Source organism: Python bivittatus, unplaced genomic scaffold, assembly GCF_059951505.1.
Source record: "Python bivittatus isolate LINGU-HERP-01145 unplaced genomic scaffold, Pbiv_v1 ctg000050_np1212, whole genome shotgun sequence".
Lineage (NCBI taxonomy): Eukaryota > Metazoa > Chordata > Lepidosauria > Squamata > Pythonidae > Python > Python bivittatus.
The window spans coordinates 841,090-862,328 of NW_028277033.1; the positions used below are offsets into that span (position 1 = coordinate 841,090).

Sequence of the window (21,239 nt, forward strand, 5' to 3'; positions counted from 1 at the left end):
CATCAATTATCCTTTCTTCCTTCCTTTTCTTTGTTTGCATCCTCAATTGTTAACTGTAGGTCAATTGTTGCTGTATACTTCATGTTGATTGCTGATGACTTGATGCTGATTACCTAGGAGGACTTAAAAAACCTTTGTGTTTGTACTGAGGAACAAAAGAGATAAAAAAGCTAAGAAGAAACCAAAAAGACCAGAACACATCGTCTCCAGCAGCCAATACTCAGATAAGCACCAAACAATCAAGCAGAAAACAATACCCTAACCAAGGAACTACAAAGGAGAAAACCACACCCCTACTAACATGGGCAGGGCAAGCTACCGTCTAAAAACAGGGAGCAAACCCCACACTCACTAGCACTGATGATGTTTCCTAGTTGGGTGTGATGGAATGGAATTATGAAGGCCAAACTCAGGGAGGGAAACATCCTCTTTTGTCTTCTGAGGGGCGAGGAAGAGATAAGAGGATGAGGCTGGCACCTCCCTGAGGAATTCACTCTGTTTTGACTGGCTGACTTTGGGAACTGAGGTTTCAGTCTGGGAAGATTCTTGCTAGAGGTTGTAGCTAATAAACATTGCTGAACTGAATCTACATGGTCTCCTGGAGTTCCTTGGGCTAGGCCTGACATTGGGTAATGAAACGTCTGCAAGCAAACAACCAAGCTCAGAGAGCATCAAGGACTCCATAGTTCAACCCTGAGCTACATATATTCTCTTCTAAAGAGGATTTTCAAAGGCAGCAATAGCAGCATTAAGAGCAACTCCAATTCAGCTGAAATGTTGTATAAAATTGTTCAATCTATATCATCCCCAGACCTGGGAAGAGAATTCAGACAATGATGTGAAATTCAGTGTAAAGAGTTTTTAGAATAAGTGTCCTTTTAAAGGTGTGACAAACTTCCCAGACTGAGGATATGTCCTGGACTTAGCTCCTGGACTAGAGTTACATTGGGGTCAAGACATCCAAATCCACAAGCCCCCTTCCATCTCAAGGGGAATACTTTGTTATGCCTGCTTATAAAGAGCCTGGGTGTGCATATTTGTAAATTTAAATAATCAACATCTTGTTGAAGTAAATGGTTATAGCTCCACCAATTACTGCAGTAAAAAAAGTAATGTGTGAAAAACTTTTCTGGGAGCAGGGGAGGATGGGAAAATGTTCTATCTAGGTGAAGTTTTGACAATGAAGTCTTGAAGATGCAAGCAGCAGTTTTTATACTTCAGGACTGTTTAGACTCAGCATAGTTAACACAATATCAGCTTTGATCCCAGCTATGAGCCAAGCCCATCTTTTAAGCAAGTAACCCAATATTTCCACAGTGGGGCAGGATTCTTTGAGTGAGAGGATTTCTTGATAACATTGGGAGGTGGCTGGAGGCTCACTGAATTCAACGCAAAGTGTCTTTGAGATGAGTGGAGGATATAAATCTTGTCTCTCCTTTCCTCACAAATGAAAGTATCCCAGGGCTTATCAACCCTAAACCCAAACAGAGAATATTCAGGCCTTAAGATATATTTACATGCCACAGCCTTGCTACCCTGTCTGGTACCATAAGGGGAGTGGATACAGAGGGAAGAAAGGGAAAAAAAGGATGGGGAGTGCATAATAGCTTTAGCCACCTACAGGTGGTGGTGGTGGTGATGTCACCCATACTTTCTAGTCTTCTTTCAAGGTTCCATACTATCTCACTTCTTCACAAAATCTGAAATCCACAGGTTCTATCCCCAAATATAACACCTCCGCCTTCTTGCAAATTATCAAAATAGGTATACAAACAGCATCTAGTAAGACAAGACAGCTGGGATAGGTTCAGAAAAGCTGATATTGTGTTAACTATGCTGAGTCTAAACAGTCCTGAAGTATAAAAACTGCTGCTTGCATCTTCAAGACTTCATTGTCAAAACTTCACCTACATTGTCTTGATCATTTTCCCAGCAAGAAAACTTCACACTTGGATTCCTAGTAGAGCAGTAGGGGCAGTTGGGTGCACTTGGAAGGGTCCAGTCCATTGTGGCCTTGGTTCTTTCTCCAGGACTCGCAAATGATGGAGGTTGTAATTTCCAAGTTTCCAGGAATGGCATGTTATGGAGGAGGTGACTGGAGCACTGCCTTAGCCTTGGTAAAAATAGGCTAAAATAGGTTGATTAAAGATGTGTGGACATAGGGAGGCATACCATACGGATGAGCAGTAGTGCTGAGTGGGGATAAATTGGAATTATTTAGTTCCAAGATGAATTTGGCAATCCCTTCTTAGAATGTAAATGGCTAGGTGGGATTATCGGGGTGGCATCAAAGACCAGAAGTATCTAAAAATAATAAAGCAAACTGAAGCAATATACCAAACTTTAAGTATAAATTAAGCATTATTAAAAATAAGGACAGGAGAATATGTAGTTTTCCTTCATTGAACACATTCTTTAAAGGACATTGACTATACGAGTAATTGGTCCTATAGCACTGCTGAAATCACCAGTAGCATACTAAAAGATTCATTCATAGAATGGCATTGAGGGGAAGCAAGATTGCAGAGCAGATTATGGGATAGTTTTCTAGCTTGCTGTTGTTGGACACACCTGGAGCTGGGTCTAAGATGCATAAAAAGGAAGTAACTACTGTATAAAGATTTCTGCATGGAAAAGGCATATGATGTGGTATGGCATGAGGATTTGTTGGGTATGTTAGGCACTAGCCTTTGTTTATTCATTTACCCAAGTTTAGAGAACCAAATTAACTTGAGACGAGGCTTTTATTTTGCTAACAGAGGTTTTATTGGCCAAGGAACCTTCTGGATGGTTCATCCAACACCGTGGCAGGAGTGTTGCCCAGAACCACACCTTGCGAAGCAAACAACAAAGATTTTATAGGCATATTCAGATGTATTCAGATAGTACATCCCCTCATACCCATACAAGGGATTTTTGGGATGACCCAGGGAGGAGTAAAGGTGGGTCCTAAAGAGGTAAATCTAAGTTTAACTTTTTTCTTCTGGTTACCAAGGAAATAGCCCATGTTGGTCCTTATCTCTTCTTTGTTCCTCTTTGGAATTTCTTCTGGCCTTCTTTGTAACTTCTTTGGAATTTGGCGTCTCTGCCTGCCCGGTACGAATCTAATTTATAGCTTACTTGTTCAGTCAGGCATCTGGCTAATTGCTTCTAAAGGAAATGGGGTGGGGGAATGCTGTGCTCTCTTGGAAGGCAATCAGGCATTCAACAAAGAGATAAGGTGGGGGGAAAGAAACTCTGTGCTCTCTTTACAAAGCACAAAGCAAGTTGTAAACCTTATAAGTAAGATAGAGTGCACTGTCACATGCATGCCCACACATTATGAGAGAGTGTAAAATTGTGTATCAAAACAATATCCTTCAGGTAAATTATATCAAAGGAGAATTTGGGGGTGATTTTTATGAAGGGTAATTTCTTTTCTTAGCAGAAGATGGACCAGAGTTAACATTCAGATTCAATTTTCAGTACTCAGGATCTATCTAATGGTATTCCTCTGGGTCATGTTTTAAATCCTACTTCGTTCAATGTAATGGTGAATGATCTGCCTCAGTTTTTACCTCAAGGGATGAACTGCAGTGTTTGCAGTTGACTGCGCATGCTGGATTAGGAATAGGAATTTGAGAAGAGCAGTAGAACAATTGAACAAGGCTCTTAGCAATTTAAAACAGTAGGGAAAAATTTGGGGTTTTTACATTTTTCTCAACTAAGTCTGTGGGGGTGGTTTTTAGGCAGAAGAGGGTTATGGTGAATGCTAAATTGTTTTTATATAATTATCCAAGTAAACCAGTTTCTCAATTCATTTCTTAATGTAATTTTTGATTGTAAGTTGAATTAGTTTTCCCACATTCAATATGTTGAGAATAGATGTAAGTTGCATCTTAACTCAGTGTGCAGTTATTACTGGGAATCTATGGGGAGCAGATTGAAAATGTGTTTTGATATATTGTGCTTTAATTAGGGCTTTGTTTGGGAACAGTTGTCATGTTTTCTTCTCAGTTTCTAGATCAGTATTATGTAGGTTGGTTATAATTCAGACAAAGGTTCTTCGTATTAGTAGGGTGCATTGGTTTTGATCTCTTGTGTATTGGGGTGTGATGGAAGAACTGCAGTAGAGGTTTCTGGGCATCATCAGATTGTGGCATCTGACATTTGGAACTTGTGGTAGCATACGGTATACCCTCCCTGTTGGGAATTTGGTGATCCTGGTAGATTTTTGGATGGCCATCATCCTCATGTTGTCAGACTTGCCTCTTGGCCTGAACTGCAACCTTTAAGGAGATTGATGTCAGTAGATGCTGCAGTATCTTTGTATCCAGTCTGGCTTTATCAGCTTTCTAGGGATTTGTTGGAGGACAAGATTTTTTTTTTTTTGAGATCAGATTTAGTTACTACATCTTTGACTTTTGAAGAGCATTTCCCGATTTTGGTTCCTGTGTAACAGACACTGATGCTTGTGGAGCGACATTGACAACAGCTACCAACGACGGGCAGTTCGTCTATCATCACCACTTAAAACTGATTTTCACCTGCAGGTCTCCCGGCGTAGGTTTCAGATGGTTCTCCTCTAGATATTTTGCCCACCCAGCTAATCCAAGGAGGAAGCTACGCTGCATCCCCGCTTCAGAAGAGGCGGCCCATAATTGATTCGCCCATTCCTGAACGTGCTACGGAGAGGACTATGAATGCGTGTTATGCTGTTCATCGTCGCTTCACGTGTGAACCAGAACTGCCTGGAGACAGCACAGCAACACCACTCCCAACCCGAGAGCAAGAAACTAGAAGCTACCGCGAAACCCTCCCCCGGAAACGGGAAAGAGCAAGCATTCACGGGGCCTCAGAAGGCACACGTCACTTCCTGTTCCCGTTTTCTCGTGGTGGTGCAGCCTCCTGGGCGGGCCATTGGTAAAGTGAGGACGTGGCAGCCGGAGGAATCGCGGAGTGGACTGGGAGGGGCACTTCCGGGGAGCGATCGGCTCAGGAACCGGAAGTCGTCACCGGCGCGGCCGCTGGCTGTGGTGAGTCCTGGGCCGAGCGCTTGTTCTTGGCGCGGGCGGCCCGTCCGGGAAAGAAGGGAGAGGCTCCGGTGGGGCTTCCTAGTCGTCCGGCCTGGGCTGGCGCTCGTATTTGCCGCCCGGCTACGAGCGCCTCCGCTTTCGGAAGGGCTTCAGACCGGCCTGGGCGCCTCCCCGCCGGCCAGCGAAGGGAGCGGCCGCGTTTTCCCCGCTTGCCGCTCTCCTGACGGCTCTGGGTGGGAGCAATTGGGAGCAGGGGAAGCGAGGAGCTCGCCTCCCTCCCATTCCCACGTGGTTGGGGCCTGTTCGTGATGGGTGAGTGTGCTGTGGGACTGCTGGGTTCTCACGACATGCCGTAAGCGAGAGCTGGTTGCGTGCGGAACTGGTGATTTTGTGCTTCAGAGTGTCCTGGGCTTCTTGGTGGGCCCTGCTCCCGGCCTAGGCGAAAAGCCAGTATCACTGAGCGACTACAGGACAGTGTGAGTCCTCGGAATGTGTAGTCCATTCGGTCGTAGGATGCAGTCTTCCTCTGGAGGTAGAATTCTCTGGGTGTTTTACAACTCTCATAAAAATGATGACTTTGTCGATATATAACAACAAAACCCCCCACATCCATAATAGCCATAAGGGTGCTTCATAACATCTCAGCTGGTCTTGGAACACTCCATCCCAGACTGTGGGCACAAAGGGAATTCAAACATAAACCTCTCCACGTTGTGCTGTATGCCAGGTAACCCAGCCATATTATCCTTATTATGGATAAGCCATATATTATATATTAGCCATATATATATTATATATGCCATGATATATATAATATCATATATAATATGATATATTAGCCATATTATCCTTACCAGCCATCCTTATTTCAAACATACTGAATCATCATGTATCTTACTCTTTATAGCCAGATCATAATATGAGCGTCTAAACATATAGCAGATAGAGTTTTGAACTGTTAGTCTACAGTATTTTGTTTTCTCCCACAGCAATTTGTTCCATGAACTCATTCCTTTCTGTAAAGCACCAATCTTTTGTGGTGGGATGATTGCTTTAACACTAGCACAAACCATATTTTGTTGATGAATTTCTTATGCCCAGTCTGAGTTTCTCAAATTTACCTGTTCAGCATTTTAAAGAAACTAGAACCTTATTTTGTATGTATTTTTTTCAAAATGCAGTAGCTGATTAGCAGGTATATCATAGTAAGTGTTATAACCATTATGTTTATATTGATGTGTCACATACATCAGTCTGGGTGTCACAAATAGCATTAACGTAATTTGTTAAACATGTTTCAGTGATTGGATTCATGTAATATGCTTGGCTAAAGCAATACAGCTAAAGCAAGACACTTTAGCTTAGTGCAGTATATAAATCCACCCATAGAATATGAGTAAAGGAAACATTTATGAGATGTGTAATCATCTATTAATATGGTAGTTATGGATATCAGTTGTTTCCTTCTGGTATTTTGGATTATCTTTGTTGATCGCATATGTACCGTACTCATGTATAGGAATGAAACTTAAAACAATCTCTATTTTTTAAAAAAATATTGACTTGAGTGTCTCTCCTTAGGATAACTTTACTCTCCAAGTAAAAATTTTTGGCTTATTAGCAACTCCTATTTTGATTAAACATTTTTCTTTGCCCATGCTCCTATTTGCTTCTCTTTTTTGTTTGTTTCCTTCTCTCTGTAGCATCACTATGGTATAGCTGTACAGCTGACTTTCAGGTAAACACTAATCTCTCAGTTATCTCACAAGCAAGACTTTGATATTAGTCATTGAATCATATATTTAGAAAGGACTAGTTAGGCTATTGAATCCAACCCTCATTACAGAATGATACAGTGCAGAAAATGAAATTAAACTATTCCAGACTGATAATTGTCTGACCTCCACTTGAATACATCTGATAAAGGAGAACATATCTAATAAATTCCTGCCAATTTCTCTTGAAGTTGTTTTTACAGTGAATTAATCTTAGAATTATTTTCTAACAGATGGCTCTTTTCACATATTAGAAGAGTGCTATTATATCCCTTCTCAGTCATCCTTTCTCAAGGCTACTCATGCTGTTCCTTCAGTGTCTCTTCATAGAGCACTGTTTTTCATTCCTGGAGGTGGAGTTTGACCAAAGGAGAATATAGCACAACTATTACTTCTTATGAAGTGCAAATTATAGTTCTGTTGATACAGTCTAAAACTGTATTTGCCTTCTTTGCAGTCACCTTACAGTGTTGACTCATATTCAGTTTGGGATTAACTACTCTGTTCCAAGATCTTTTTCACAAGTCAGGAGTCCCCCATATACCCCAGGGTATTTGATATTTGTTTCCTAATTAGAAAACTATCCTTAGTTTGTTAAATTTAATTATGTTACATTCAGACCATTTCCCCAGCCACCTCATTTTGCATGTTATTTCTATCTTCTACGTTATTAGCTATCTTATCCAATTTTGTATCATCTGTAATTTTGATAAAGATTCCCTCCACTTCTACATCCAAGTGATTGAAATACCAAAGACTGAAGGGCCTCTGTTCATTAGGCTCTGAAAAGGCCAGAAGCGCCCTCAAGCAATGGATCTGGGACATTGATCTTCAAACCAATTTTAAGTCTACAGTTTTTCAATTCAGGAGATGCCAGAAGGATTTGTGCCAGCCTCCTATCTATCATCCATCACAGTACTGATATTTTGAAAGGCCTTTACCCTTGCCTGACTGGACGCGTTGCCCTCAGGAAACCTCTTTGGTCTCTAAAACGTTACCCCAGTGCCAGCACTTATCCCATGTGGGTTAGCTCAATAGAGTCTCTGAGCCTTATATTCCTTTATGGTTACCTTTACAGGGACTCTCAGAGGATTCTCAGGAACCCATCCTGAAAAAGCTTTGAGGCAGAGAGCACAACTGGTATTTGTTGCTCCTCGAGTCAGATAAGAACCCAAGTATGTCCTCCCAGGTTGCCCAGTTCTGTACTTCTGTTCTCCTTGCCTTACTTGTAAGTGAAGATTTTGACTTTCATCTGTTTATAGGTACTCCTCACTTACCAACAGTAATTGGGACCAGGAACTCTGTTGCTAAGCAACGTGGTCATAAGGTGCAATGTCTTATGAATGCGCCAACTTATGATGGCAGTTCTGGCAGTCCCAGTTGCTGTGATTAGGCAAATCCTATGCAGTTGCAGTGTGCCGCAGTCACATGATCACCATTTGTAACCTCCTGCCAACTTCCCCATTGATGTTGCTTGTTGGAAGCTGGCAGGGAAGGTCACAAATGGCAATCACGTGACCGTGGGATGCTGCAGTGTTGTAATTGCGAGCCGCTTGCCGAGCAGCCAGATCATGATCACGTGACTGTAGGGATGCTGTGATGTCTGCAACTATGAGGACCAGTTGTAAGTACCCCTCATTCAACGCCATTGTAACTTCGTTTTGTTTAATTAAAACTTTTATTAAGATATATAAAAAGTACAGTTAAAATACAAATTAGAAAGTATAGAAAGGAAAGAAGATAGAACTAAAAGAAAAAGACAAAATCTAAAATAGTGAGATCAAGCAGAAAGATGAAATGGAAAGTGACTTCTGACTATCTCCAATAGGGGTATGAGTACAAATTTAAAAAAAGTTAATCTCTTACCACTAATTAATCCAAATTCACATTATTTCTATCAACACAAACCATCTAATCATTAAATCCCATAATCAAAGCTTCATTTTTTCCCAACCCAAGCATGTAATCTAGGAAGGGTTGCCAAGAGGAGACAAATTTAGAAACGGTATTGTCTCTTATTAAAGCTGTTAACTTCGCCATTTGAGCCAAGTCCATTAGTTTGATAATCCATTCTTCCACTGTAGGTATTTGTGACTCTTTCCATCTCTGCGCGTATAACAGTCTTGCAGCTGTGGTCATGTATAGGAGCAAAGTTCCATGTTGTTTCTCCAGTCCTTTCTCCATCAAACCCAGTAGGAACAATTCTGGTTGTTTTTTTTTTAATGTTCACTTTAAGAATATTTTGAATAGCAATACATATCTGGTCCCAAAATTTTTTAGCCTTTTCACAAGTCCACCAAAGATGATAAAAGGTTCCTTCACCCTGTGAACATTTCCAACAAACATTTGTTATACCAGTATACATTTTTGATAACTTATCAGGAGTTAAATACCGGCGGTACATCAATGCCATTGTAACTTTGAATAGTCGCTGAACGAGTTGGTGTTAAGCGAGAAATATCTGTACTGTTACTCTACTACTATTGAACTCCTTACCTTGTATTGTTATATTTTATTCTTTGTTATATATCTTACATTTTATTTTACTATTTACAGAGTGATACGTGCACACATGCACACATATTCACTTTGTAGGTTTTATCTTGCTGTTTTGCTGGCCTTTTGGTTGTAATAAATTATTTGATTTGATCTTCAGCTATCTTCTCTATTGATTAGTATCAAGTCAAAAATGAGTAATCCCCTTATATCATTTGGTTGCTGTACTGTATTCTAGTCTTCCAGTCTAGTGATATTCTCATCCATCCTTCCAGTCCACGGGAAAGGGAAAGAAGCCTTTTAAGTAAAAGCTTGTGTGCAAATGTGTTGATGGGGAGGTTTTGGTTTCTAGATCCTAATTTGACTTATTTATATGATGGACTGCTGGCACAAGATGGGTTGCACTTTATAAGGACAGGAGAAAAAGTGTTTGCCCAAAACATGGCAAGCTTGATTAGGAGTCCCTTAAACTGGAATAGGGGAAGGGGTATGTTGGAAATGATTTTGTGGGTAGGTAAATAGAAATGAAGGAGGAAACATATTTGGGTTATTCTCACATTACATTGTGATTTTATCAGAAAGAATCCGTGATCTGTATAGATTTCTTAAGGCACCAAGAGGCTCTTCCAGTCTGGTGCAGGATTTCACATTTAGTCAAAACTAGAATCTTAAAAATGGTTTCTATCAGAAGTGGTGATAATATCACCATTGTTAATATCTAGACTTTATCAATGAAAACTAGAATTAATCAAAAACCAGTTATTATATGATATCTGATTATGTTTGACTTATTCAGTCTATGGTTAATTTTTCCATGTTTCTATGTAAAATGATTACTTAAATGAACTGTGTGTAGCCATTTGAGGAACTGCAAGATAAATATAATTTGCAAAAAAAAAAAACTTGAATGGCAATATAAGTTATATAAGTTAAGATAAACTTTTGAAATGTTAAATATTTTGATTTGTAATACTCAGTACTTTAGAACCTCTTATCATGACTTAGGAGTACAGATATCACATCTGGGCTGCAAAACTCCAGTTGCCATTAAATGGCAGCAAAAGGTTATACTGTGGATTTCTTCCTCTCTTGGCTGCTGTCTAGCAGTCTTCTATATTTTACATTGCAGATTTGGTAACCTTACTTACAGAATCATAGAAAGGTAAGAGTTGGAAAGGATCGAGGAGATCATAATAATTGTCCCTGAGCAAAACTTAGCAATCTTTTTAGATAAGCCAGGGGAGCGGTCCCTTAACAAGAAATCTATTCTTTCCTCATGTCAGGCCCAGCCCAAGAACAACGATGAAACAGTCCAGTCAAGTATAGTTCCTTTATTTGCTTACACCTTATAGACAGAATCTTGCCAACTCAATCTATACTACAGCAACTAGTGGATCTACCCTGGGAGATTCTAGGAAGTGGCTACCTTGAACCTCTTACTCTTCCCACACTCCCCCTGCAGAGTGTGTTGTCTTTTGTCTCCTTTCCCCTGCTGGAATGCATTCCCTCCTTCCTGATAGCCTTGATCTCCCACATCACTTTCCTCCTCATAGATACATTCCATCACACCTCATCCAGTCATGCTAATGGAGAATATTAGAGTAGAACACCAAGACTGGTATATGGAACAGTGCAACAAAACCCTAGGAACTGGTTTTCTTGAACCTTCCAAACGGGAACAAAGATGATCTTGCAAAGGGATTCTATTGTATCTACCTTCAGAATTATAGATGGCATACCATCTGTGCATATCCTGTGAGAATGCTGTTCTGTGTGGAATAGACACTATACAGGTAGTCCTTGACTTACAACCATTTGTCCAGCGACTGTTCAAAATTACGATGGTGCTGAAAAAATTGTCAGGCCCAGCCCAAGAACAATGGTGAAACAGTCCAGTTGAATAAAGTTCCTTTATTTGCTTATACCTTATAGACAGAATCTTGCCAGACTAAATCTATGCTACAACAACTAGTGGATATATCCTGGGAGATTCTACCTTGAACCTCTTTCACTTCCCACACTCACCCTGTGGACTGTATTGTCTTTTGTCTCCTTTCCCCTCCTGGAATGCACCCCCTCCTTCCTGATAGCCTTGATCTCTTGCATCACCCTCCTTTTCGTAAATACATTCCGTCACAAAAAGTGACTTATGACTGGTCCTTGAAGTTATAGCCATTGCCGCGCCTCCCACGGTCACATGATCAAAATTTGTGCACTTGGCAGCCAGCCCACACTTATGACCACAGGGGTGCTTCAGCTCCCCCCCCACCTATCTCCCCCCCCATCTTTGGCCTTTTGGCTGCCCTGCCCCTGCCTTGTCCCTGGAAGCCACAGCTGCCCTCGCCACCCTGCACTCTGAGACCCCTGCTGCCCTGCGCTCTACCACCCCAGTTCACCTTGCAGTCTTCTTGCTCCCCCTGCTGATGAGGCACACCCGGCCTGGACCTTCATGCCAAAAAGCCCCTTTATGTGAAGCTGGCAAAAGCGAGCCCCTCTGCAAGTGGTTTCTCCAGTGAGCAATTCCTACACGTGGCTCCCTGAACCAACCCTTGGCCCTTTCCCATAGGGCAAAACTGCTCCCTGCCTTCCCCATTGGCAGCACACGTAGGAAAAGTTCGCCCAAGAAGCTATGTCCAAAAAGGAGGCAGCAAAGGTAGCGAGGTGCTTCTGCTTCAACCACGGGGGCTGAGTGCAAAAGGTGAAAGGTCGATGTGGGGAACTGGGAGAAGGCAGCTGGGTGAATGAATGCTTCCTGGGGTGGCTTCACACAGCTTGGGGTGGTTGCAGCTTCCTGAGGTAGCTTCATGCAGCTGGAGCTTTGTGTGGTGTTGCAGCTCAGGGGCTTCTTGCAGCCCCGGAGCTGCACATTTCTGGGGCTGCTTGCTGCCCCACAAGGCAGGCCGCCAAAAGGGCAGAAATGGGGGGGAGGTAGGAGGGGGAGGGGAGTTGGAGGCAGTTCCTTACCTTACTGAAGCTCGGGGCTGGGAGAGACCAAGCCCAGAATGGCTTGGATTGAGGTGGGTCCTCAGCTAATGACCAGTGAAATTTGCATAACAATGGCAAGGAGAATTGCCGGGATTGCGGTCACTAAGCGATGCAGTCCCATGATATCTCACTTTATGACTACATCGCTTAGCGTCAGAAATTCTGGTCCGAATTGTGGTTGTAAGTTGAGGACTACCTGTATCAGCAAAATAAATTGACTGATATAAATGGCCTTCTGCCCAGATTGCTTATATAATAAATAATTGGGTGCTAGAGTTCAGTCTCTCTGAAGATCAGAATCAAATACATAGTGTTTTATCTCCAGAGACGCTTTCTCATAACATTGTTGAAGCAAAAAATAGACTGGAAACTGCAGTGATTTAAATCTGTGGTGGTGCTTTTCTTCCAAGATGAAATGAACTTGTCTGTGAGGATTAAGGGTATGAGGTAGTCTTTCATATAATTTACTTCTGGCTGGTATCATAACTAGCAAAGTCTCATGTGTGCCTCTCTACTTGTTTTCAGATACAAAAGCATATTTGGAACACGAGGTATACAGAGCATTGCTGTTATAAATTTAGTCTGGATTAGTTCAAATGCACACAGGTTCTTACAGTGGCAAAACTGAACTGTAAAGCATTACGCTTAATGTCTTTGCCTTAAAGAATATTATTGCTGCCAGGAAAAGCTATTTCCCCTATTGCTGGCAAATTGAACTATTGCACTGGACATTTTTTGCATACATGTGCTGATGTCTTTTATTATTCCATGTTAAAGAGAAATAAAATATAACTCTAAAGTATTTAAAAATCCTTCACTCAGTGGTGATATTTGTCTTCAAACAATGCATGCAACTGTTACGTCTCTTGATAAAAATCACTTCAGTTTTGGATAATTGGTGTTTAGCTTTTCATTGCTACAGTAGGTTGCTAATGCTTGCAGAATCTATATTAGGCCCTCCTGGGATAAAGATAGAGTACAACTACTGTGTCAGCACATGAAAGGAGAGATGCGGGCTTATTTGCCAATATCTGAATAGAATCCATTTTTTAAAAAAAAAACTTGGATAACGGAATTGCTCCAGCCAAATGCCTGCTGCTGCTCCCACCAGTCGAAGTATGACCTGCTGTCAAACAGAGTGTCTGTCCTTACTCAGGTGATGCTCAGTAACCTTGATCTAGTTGCAAGATCATCTAGGTGGGCTAAGTTAACATCCTTAACTTAGCTGGTGCTTTTCAAGTCTGATGTGGCTGAAAGATCACACAAGTATCCCAGATTACTTCTGAGCAGTCCTTCATTTCCCAAACACTCTCCCTTCCCAATAAGCACTTTGGCCCTTCTCTGTCTTGTGATGTGTTGTTGGTGCTGTTGACTAGGCTGATACACTGACAAATCTAAATCAGAATCTCGTGCAGAGGATCTTGCTCAACTGGCCCAGAGAGTTTGGTGGGATTGCCTAGCCTGTTTTGTTTCCTGTGAGGAGTTACCCTCAGTTCAGCTTCATACTACCCTGAATGAAGTGAACTGTCTACCTGTGTTTTACTTTTGACCTGCGTATATAGAATACCTACATTTGGAGATGGATATTTGGGGAGAACAGCCTGAATTTAAGTTGTGATATCTTTTGGGTTAACTTGTCTATAAGCTGCTGCTCCAGAGTTGCTACCATTCCTTTTTAGTGTGTTGGTGATACTAAGAGATTTGTGGTATGTAAGATGGAAGGAGGAAGAATCTGTTGAATTTCCCAACAGAATGATGCTATTGGATGCAACTCATAGTCTGAACAAGTTGTTTTTTCTTAGGTTTATTATATAAACTGTATTATGATTCTAGTTGGAATGGGTTCTAGGTAGTTCTCATGTTCCAGTAACAAGTAAACATGCTTTCTGCAGGGTAACCCATTGGGCAAATAACTATTTTGTTGTTAAAAATAGCTTTTTAATCCAAGAGTTTTTATGTTATTTTTTTTCTGCTGATAGTTTTATAAATATCTTTATATTGTAATATCCTTCTTGCTTTAATTTTTTAAAGTTCTTGTATGCCACCTTGAGAACTTGTAGTAAGATGATGTACAAAAGCCTTAAATAAACAAAAAATTTGCTGGGAATTATAATCTAATGTGAATGAAAATACAGGTTAGAGGCTAGATTTAATTACACTCTGAACTAGTCTTCCTCAACTGTGGCAAGTCGTCATTTTTTTTTAATGTATATATGAGACTTATTTTTATAAAATAAACAGAACAGCAGTGATAAGTGAATAATGTAACATGAAATAATTAATTCAAACCCCACAGAGACATGTCCTGGAAGCATTGATACATCAAATTATTTCTTTCAACTCTTCCTCTTCCTAGAAATATTACTCTGAGCGATTTCTAAACGGTTCTCTTTCCCTCCTGCAGGTGAAGATTAGCCTGGGGATGTGAACATAATGAGTGTAAACCAGCAAGCTCACACAGGGCCACCTTATGGGCAGTCACAGCCTGGATATGCAAATTACATGCAGCCTGATTATGGAGGACAGCAGATGCAAAGTGTTCCTGCCTCTCAGTACGGTGCTTACAATGGCCCAGTGACTGGATATCAGCAAGCAGGCCCTTCCCAAGGTAGGAGGAGGTGCTGGTCTTGAGAGGATGGCTTTCGCTTCCAGAATCTTTTAAGAATGTTCTTTGTAAGAAGCAATGATTGCAGGCTAATAACTATTACCTTCATGATTGCAACACAGTTTCTTCATGGTGAAATACTGGGAGTTGTGAAACTGCATGTTATGTAATGCTGCTCTCCAGTATTTGGTAGATTGCAAACGTGTTACAGATTAGCAAGCCGACTTCCTTGGGCCTTAGTTGCATGTCTTGGGGCTGGCATAGGGATATGTACAGGTCTATGGCCAGCCAAGAAATATGAAGAAAAATTACACCTGTCAGTAAGAAAACTCTCTAAAGTAGAGAGATTAAGTTGTTTGCTACTGGAAAAGCAGAGTGACTTAATAAACTTTCCTATAAAAGCAATATTTATTACTGGGCAACAAATGTGTGACCAGTTAAGTTTTGCATTGCTTTTAAGTAGTTCAACTTTTGACTGTTATAGGAGAAAAACTACAAAGATGTAAATGTTATAAAGGTAACATTGTTACACAGAAGTATGTGTTGCCAGGAGATTAGATGCAAAATGTATGGGTGGGGTGTCATCATGAGTTTAAGTTTATTCATTTGTTTTCATCGATAGAAGTGATCCCTTGAGAATCAGAAACCTAAAGAATCAGCAGTGCAAATGCTAGAATATTAACAGGGAACTCCCCAGCTGATGCGCTTGGCTGTTGGTGTTAGGATTTTTATCCATTTTCAGTATTTAAATTACCTTCCATGCAATTCCAGGAACTAAGTGGAGAGACATTGGTGCAGGGTCTAAGCCTGGAACAAAAAGAGCTCTGATTGAGTGTCTTCATTCTCAGTTGTTGTACTACGGTATCCAGCATCTGTTTCATATTAAATCACTGGTATCTTATGGGATTCATATAAAGCAAGAGCAATCAAGAACTTCAGTAGAGCCTAGTAAAATACCGTTCAGAAGTCAGTTTGCTATTTAACTAAACTGGAAATCAGAATTTGTAGCTAGTTTGAGATGATCTGGTTGAACATTCTTGAGCAACAGTTGTGGCAACTGTCCATCTTCGTTCATGCCAATAATTACAGTATTTAGAAGTGGCCAGTACATACGCAGTTCTGCCACTCATTTTTGCAATTGTGCTTGAGGTGTGTTTAGTAGAAACAGAGGCCCTGCAGCACTTTGGATTGAAAGGTGAAAAGTGCTCCAGAGCATGCAGGGATGTGAATGTGGCATCTGTCTGCACTTCCTTCAGTCAGATGCCTCTTTTGGTGAGGATTGCGTGACAGCTGCACGGTCCCAAGAAAAGACACAACTGCTTTGAGGACTTGCAGACAGGTGCTGCATTCACATCTCCGCACACTACAAATTATTTTTTTTTTTACTTTGAACTCAAAGTCCTAGTGGAACATTTTAATGCATATTGAGTTGTAGAATCACTTTTGAAAACATAGGTTCTCTCTTCCTTCCATTTCCCCCCTGCCTCTAGTCTGTTTGAAAGAAAATATGCTGCTAAACCATTGAATGCCAGTACCACTGAAGCACTACTCTGGCTGGGCTTTATTGTTGCCTATGCTGCTTTTCAGTCGCATAGGTAGGAAGGAAAAAAGGAATAATTCATTATATGTATGTAATATATTTACTTCTCCATTTTTGACATTTGGCATACATATTAATGGGCATGTGCAAACACATCATTATGCCTTTACCTTTCTAGGTTACTATCCTTCCCTGGGGTTTCCTTCTAAGAATCCTCCTGTTTCTCTTGATTCTGATGCTTCCTTTGCTCCTAACTTCCTAGGTAAATGCTTTCCATTTCTCACATGAAAAAAGACTTTCTGATATATTTCCTTTGAACTATCACACTTCTGAATATTACGCTATTGCAATGTAGAGTTTTGAGAGTAAGAGAAATAAGTGTGCCTAGAAGGCACTTGCAGATATTTCCTATAAAACACATGACAGCAGGCCAAAGCTTTTATGCAGCAAGTACTGGTAGTCCCCAGTTTAAGAACAAGTTCTGTTCCCAAGGTCTGACCTTAAGCCGTATTTGTATGTAAGCCAGAACAGTATTATTGTACAATACTGTAGAAGTAGTACTATTGCGTATTTAACTCAAATCATTGTGTGTTTAACTTGAATTTTGCTACAATAGGCTTTGCTCTTAACTATGGGTTATCCATAAACCGGGTGTTCTTAACCCAGGGACTACCTGTAGTTTCTTCCTCTGAGTGTATGGAAATAGCAGTAGAAAACATCTGTGTGTACTGTATCATTACATATGGCAATCTATCGGAAATTGGATCTGCTTGCTTTCACAGAAACACTTTCATGTAGCTGCCTCATTGCAAGTTTTAAAAAACTTGTCTGCAGCCCAAACAGAAGGAGCAATCCTAGTGTTACATTCTAGTAACAAAGGTGTTTTCCAAAAATAGTAGAAACGCTGAAATGTAAGACAATTTTAACCTGATGGTTAAAACATAGCTGTGGATTAGAGCGCCATGAAGAAAATTGCCTCTCTATATATATATATCTATATCTATATCTATATCTATATTTTAAATAAGTTCTAAGCTTTCATTCTGGCCTTTGTGTAACTTATCTGAAAAGAGCAAAGTATTCATGTATAGTAGAACTTCTAACTTACAGTTCTGGTCTGTTCATAGATCATAAAGATTTTATTCATTTGTGCCAACCTGCTGCAAGGACTTGGCCTTTGCGCCTCTACTAACAAATATAAAGACTTGGTTTTCTTTTCTCTTGCTGCTTTTGCATTATATCAGGATAAAAGGCTGAGAGGGAGAAGCTAGAATCCCTCATGTATATAACACACTGAATAAACCATGTACAGAGCTAGTTGTAGTGTATTAGCCATATTTGTCTGCAGGAGGAATTGCAGGAACAGAACAGCATGCACTAACTGCTTCTGTTCATTGCTAAGCTGTTACTAACATATGCCACTCTCTCTTTCTTAAACAAGAGTCACATTTTTCCTGTTGTTTGGTAGGTTCTCTGCCAAATGTCATATGCAGCTGATTATAATTTTTTATTTTCTCTTTCTGATACTGAAATTCTTGTGTGGCATAAAGATGTACTATGAAAAGATAATGTACTGCTCTTAGTGCTTTGGGTCTATTTCATGTTGCTCTTATGAATGGTCATGCCAATGTTTTTGATAACTGGTGTGTAACTGACATGAAGTTCAATACTTCTAGGTCCTCTAAGAGCTCCCACCCCATCTGCAGCACCTGCACCACCACCTGGAACATTAATCCCTTCTGGACAACCTGCCTGTAGTCAGTTTGGACAAGGAGATGTACGCAATGGGATACCTGCTTCTACAGTTCCCTTGCAAAGGTATTTAAGAAAAGACTGATCAGGGTGCGAGCCTGGTATTTGTGGGGCGGGAGGACAGAAAACACATTGCGTTCCTTTTTGTTAAATTTTTGTTCTAGGTTTGCCTGTAGGCAGTTCTTGTGGAGATTCCCTATCCCACCTGAAATACGAGCGAGCCTGGTATTTGTGGGACGGGAGGACAGAAAACACATTGCGTTCCTTTTTGTTAAATTTTTGTTCTAGGTTTGCCTGTAGGCAGTTCTTGTGGAGATTCCCTATCCCACCTGAAATACGATGGGAGGGGACTTAGAAACAAGCATTTTCTGCATGAGCTCCCCTCTTGTGGAACAATCTCTGACCAGATACAAGATTGGCACCCTCCCTCCTGACATTTAAGAAGTTGCAGGTGCTCCAAAGAGTGTTTGGGACAGTAGAGTGAGAGATTGCATCTGTAATGAGTAGTGGTGCCACTAGTATAAGCATGAAATGGAATTGCGGATTTCATTCCACACTCATTGGTTTTATATAATAGTCTGGTGTTTTACTGATTTTGTTGTAATGTTGTATATTGTTTAAGGATGTAGCTACATGTCATTTAGTGATATGACTGAAGTTGCAAAAGCACTGCATAAATCAATAAATTTTCCCCTGTATGTGAAGCTGCAAAACAATAAACTTAAAAAGTTAATGGGCATATCCTCTGGCTGAAGAAATCAGTATGTTTGATAAAGGATCCTAATAATCTTAGATGACTCCTAGGTCCTTAATAAATTGGTGGGTACTGGCTTTAAAAAAACATACTTCTTTATACTTGCTGCCCAGTATCAGTTGAGAATACTTTTAAGGTACTCTCATTCTATCATATGTGAAGCTGAAGTTCCTCCTGAAAAGACAGCTGGTGACAGCTGGCAACTTCTTTTCCATTGTGCAGCTGTAATCCAGGCTAGTGTGCATGTACTTAAAAGTAAATCTCTTTGAATTCAGTGAAGCTTATTGTCTCTTAAGCATGCTTTTCTTGTTTCTTCGGCTTATTTTCTTCTATCTTCCTAGATGTTTTTATTACTTCCTCTTTGGAGTCCTTGGTGTTCTCTGAGCTTGGACTCCACACCAAGGACTCCACAGTTCAACCCTGAGCTACATATATTCTCTTCTATTGGTACTTCCTCTTTTAATTTTCTTATCCTTCCCACATTCTTTTTCCATCTGTTATAGCCAGATCATGATACATGATAGCTCAGGTGCAGGTTTCTGCTGTTGTCTAGAAATGGAGTCTATTATTTACTGAGTGCAAGACGTAATTATAATTCTGCCCCCAGCTGCCATTTTAGAGCTCTTTAGATTAAAAGGAGCAGCAGGGAACAGTTTGGCTTCTTTTTTGCCATCCCTGTAGATATGTAGTCATATTAAGCTAAGTAACTGTATTATTTTAAGGAACCTTGTTTTAATTTTTGTATTTTTATTGTGTCTAATGATTGTTAGTTTTATTGCTTGTGGTTTTATCTAAGATTGTTTTCTTAACTATTATTACTCCCTGATTGTCCAGAAAACTGGAGGTAGGCAAATTGTGTGGAACAATGGCTGCACTCTTTCATGAAAAAAATGGAAAGCAAGTTTTTAGAGCTGTGTCATTCTCATCTTTTAAAGTCACAATTTTGGCCTTTGTTCTGTGGGCTCTACTGAGGGGACTCTTAAAAATTAAGCATTTAGGAGAGTTTCTTGTTCTATAGAAGTGAATATATACAGGAGGAGGAGACAGATGAGATTACATATCATATGCACAAAGATACGTACAAGTCAGTGGTGATAAATATTGTCTGAAATGTCAGAGAAAGTAAAATGAGTGTGTAGATAATTGCTGACAGCATGTATCAGGCATACAAATTGGCTTAAGAGTGTTTACCTTTAAAATAACTGGCAAGCACTAAGAATAATATGTCCCAATATTAGGATTTTTACCATGGGTGCCTTTGCATGACACACTCATTATTAGTTTAGGAAACCCATGAATAACAAATCTGTGAGAGGACCTGCAGACAGTGATTCAGTTGCCAAATTTTCCCTACTATGTAAAAGGTCTTGCATTGGCAAAGAACATTAAAAGGTACCATAGATTCTTGGGGAGTGCATCAACAGTAATGCAGGAAAAAATCTGAGTAGCAATAGCTGAAGACAAATTTAGTAGAAGCCACTCTGTTAATATCACTACAAAATTGTTCAAGTAAGGTAAAAAAATTTTCTTTCCTGTGGTTGTGCCTCAAGCACAGCAAACTGCTGAGAAAATTACAAATAAAGACAACAAAATTATAACAGAATATGAGAAACATGGAGGTATTGAAGAAATGAAATCCATTGTTTTTATTTGAAATATTTTGGGGGAATATGATTAATTCCCACAGATCTGCCATCTTTCCCAAATCCATTAGGCTCTGCTCTCTGAGATTTCTGTGTGATCCTGTCTCTGTCACGTCAAAGTCTGTATGTAGACATGTTTTTGTTTTTTAATTGTAAACCACCCAGAATCATTTTGGAATTGGGTGGCCTTTAAATCTAGATGATGATGATGATGATGATGATGATGATGATGATGATATGCAGTATTTGGATCTGGCATGGATGTCTTCACTGTATTGAAGCCAGGGCTTTATGAGCTGAGGAAAAGATGTGGCTTCTTTAAGGAGCTGCCAACAGGTACTCTGAGTGTGCCCATGACAATCCTAAGTGTTTTTCCCACTTCAGATCCACACCTTTTATACTGTATATACAAATATAGTTGACATCATCTGAAAATACAGATTATTTCCTGTCATCCAGCTTTAATCCTTCTAGTTAAATTCTCTTTGAAAGTCACTTTCTGAAATTTAGATCCAAATTTAAAATAGTTTAGATGTAAGCATCTTGAAAGTTATTTCTGTAATGACTCTTGTGCTTTATCTTATCCGTTGTCCCTACATAATGTTGTCAGAAAGTGACATAAAGTATAAAAGTATCCAACCTTCCAGTAGTGTGATCAGTTTCTGAACTGAAAA

The 21,239-nt window shown here is 40.2% G+C and overlaps 1 protein-coding gene and 1 long non-coding RNA gene across 6 annotated transcripts in view; one reads left to right on the plus strand and one right to left on the minus strand.

The window, feature by feature from the left end:
- Window positions 1-4,880: 4,880 nt before the first annotated feature.
- The window catches only part of SEC24C (SEC24 homolog C, COPII component), a 49,055-nt gene continuing 32,696 nt past the window's right edge, over window positions 4,881-21,239 (plus strand). For 2 of the 5 annotated variants that reach the window (XM_025172288.2, XM_025172291.2), the window contains exons 1-4: window positions 5,022-5,327; window positions 14,676-14,879; window positions 16,595-16,678; window positions 18,093-18,234. In XM_025172288.2, the coding sequence (XP_025028056.1) occupies window positions 14,705-14,879; window positions 16,595-16,678; window positions 18,093-18,234 (401 nt within the window). In that variant the 5' untranslated portion in view covers window positions 5,022-5,327; window positions 14,676-14,704. The other 3 variants (XM_025172289.2, XM_025172290.2, XM_007436829.4) reach the window with 3 other exon arrangements.
- LOC148216911 (uncharacterized) overlaps window positions 8,468-21,239 on the minus strand; it is a 55,860-nt gene continuing 43,088 nt past the window's right edge. Inside the window, exon 3 of the long non-coding RNA XR_015793470.1 lies at window positions 8,468-9,113. This is a non-coding gene — a long non-coding RNA (uncharacterized LOC148216911). The remainder of the gene's footprint in view (window positions 9,114-21,239) is intronic.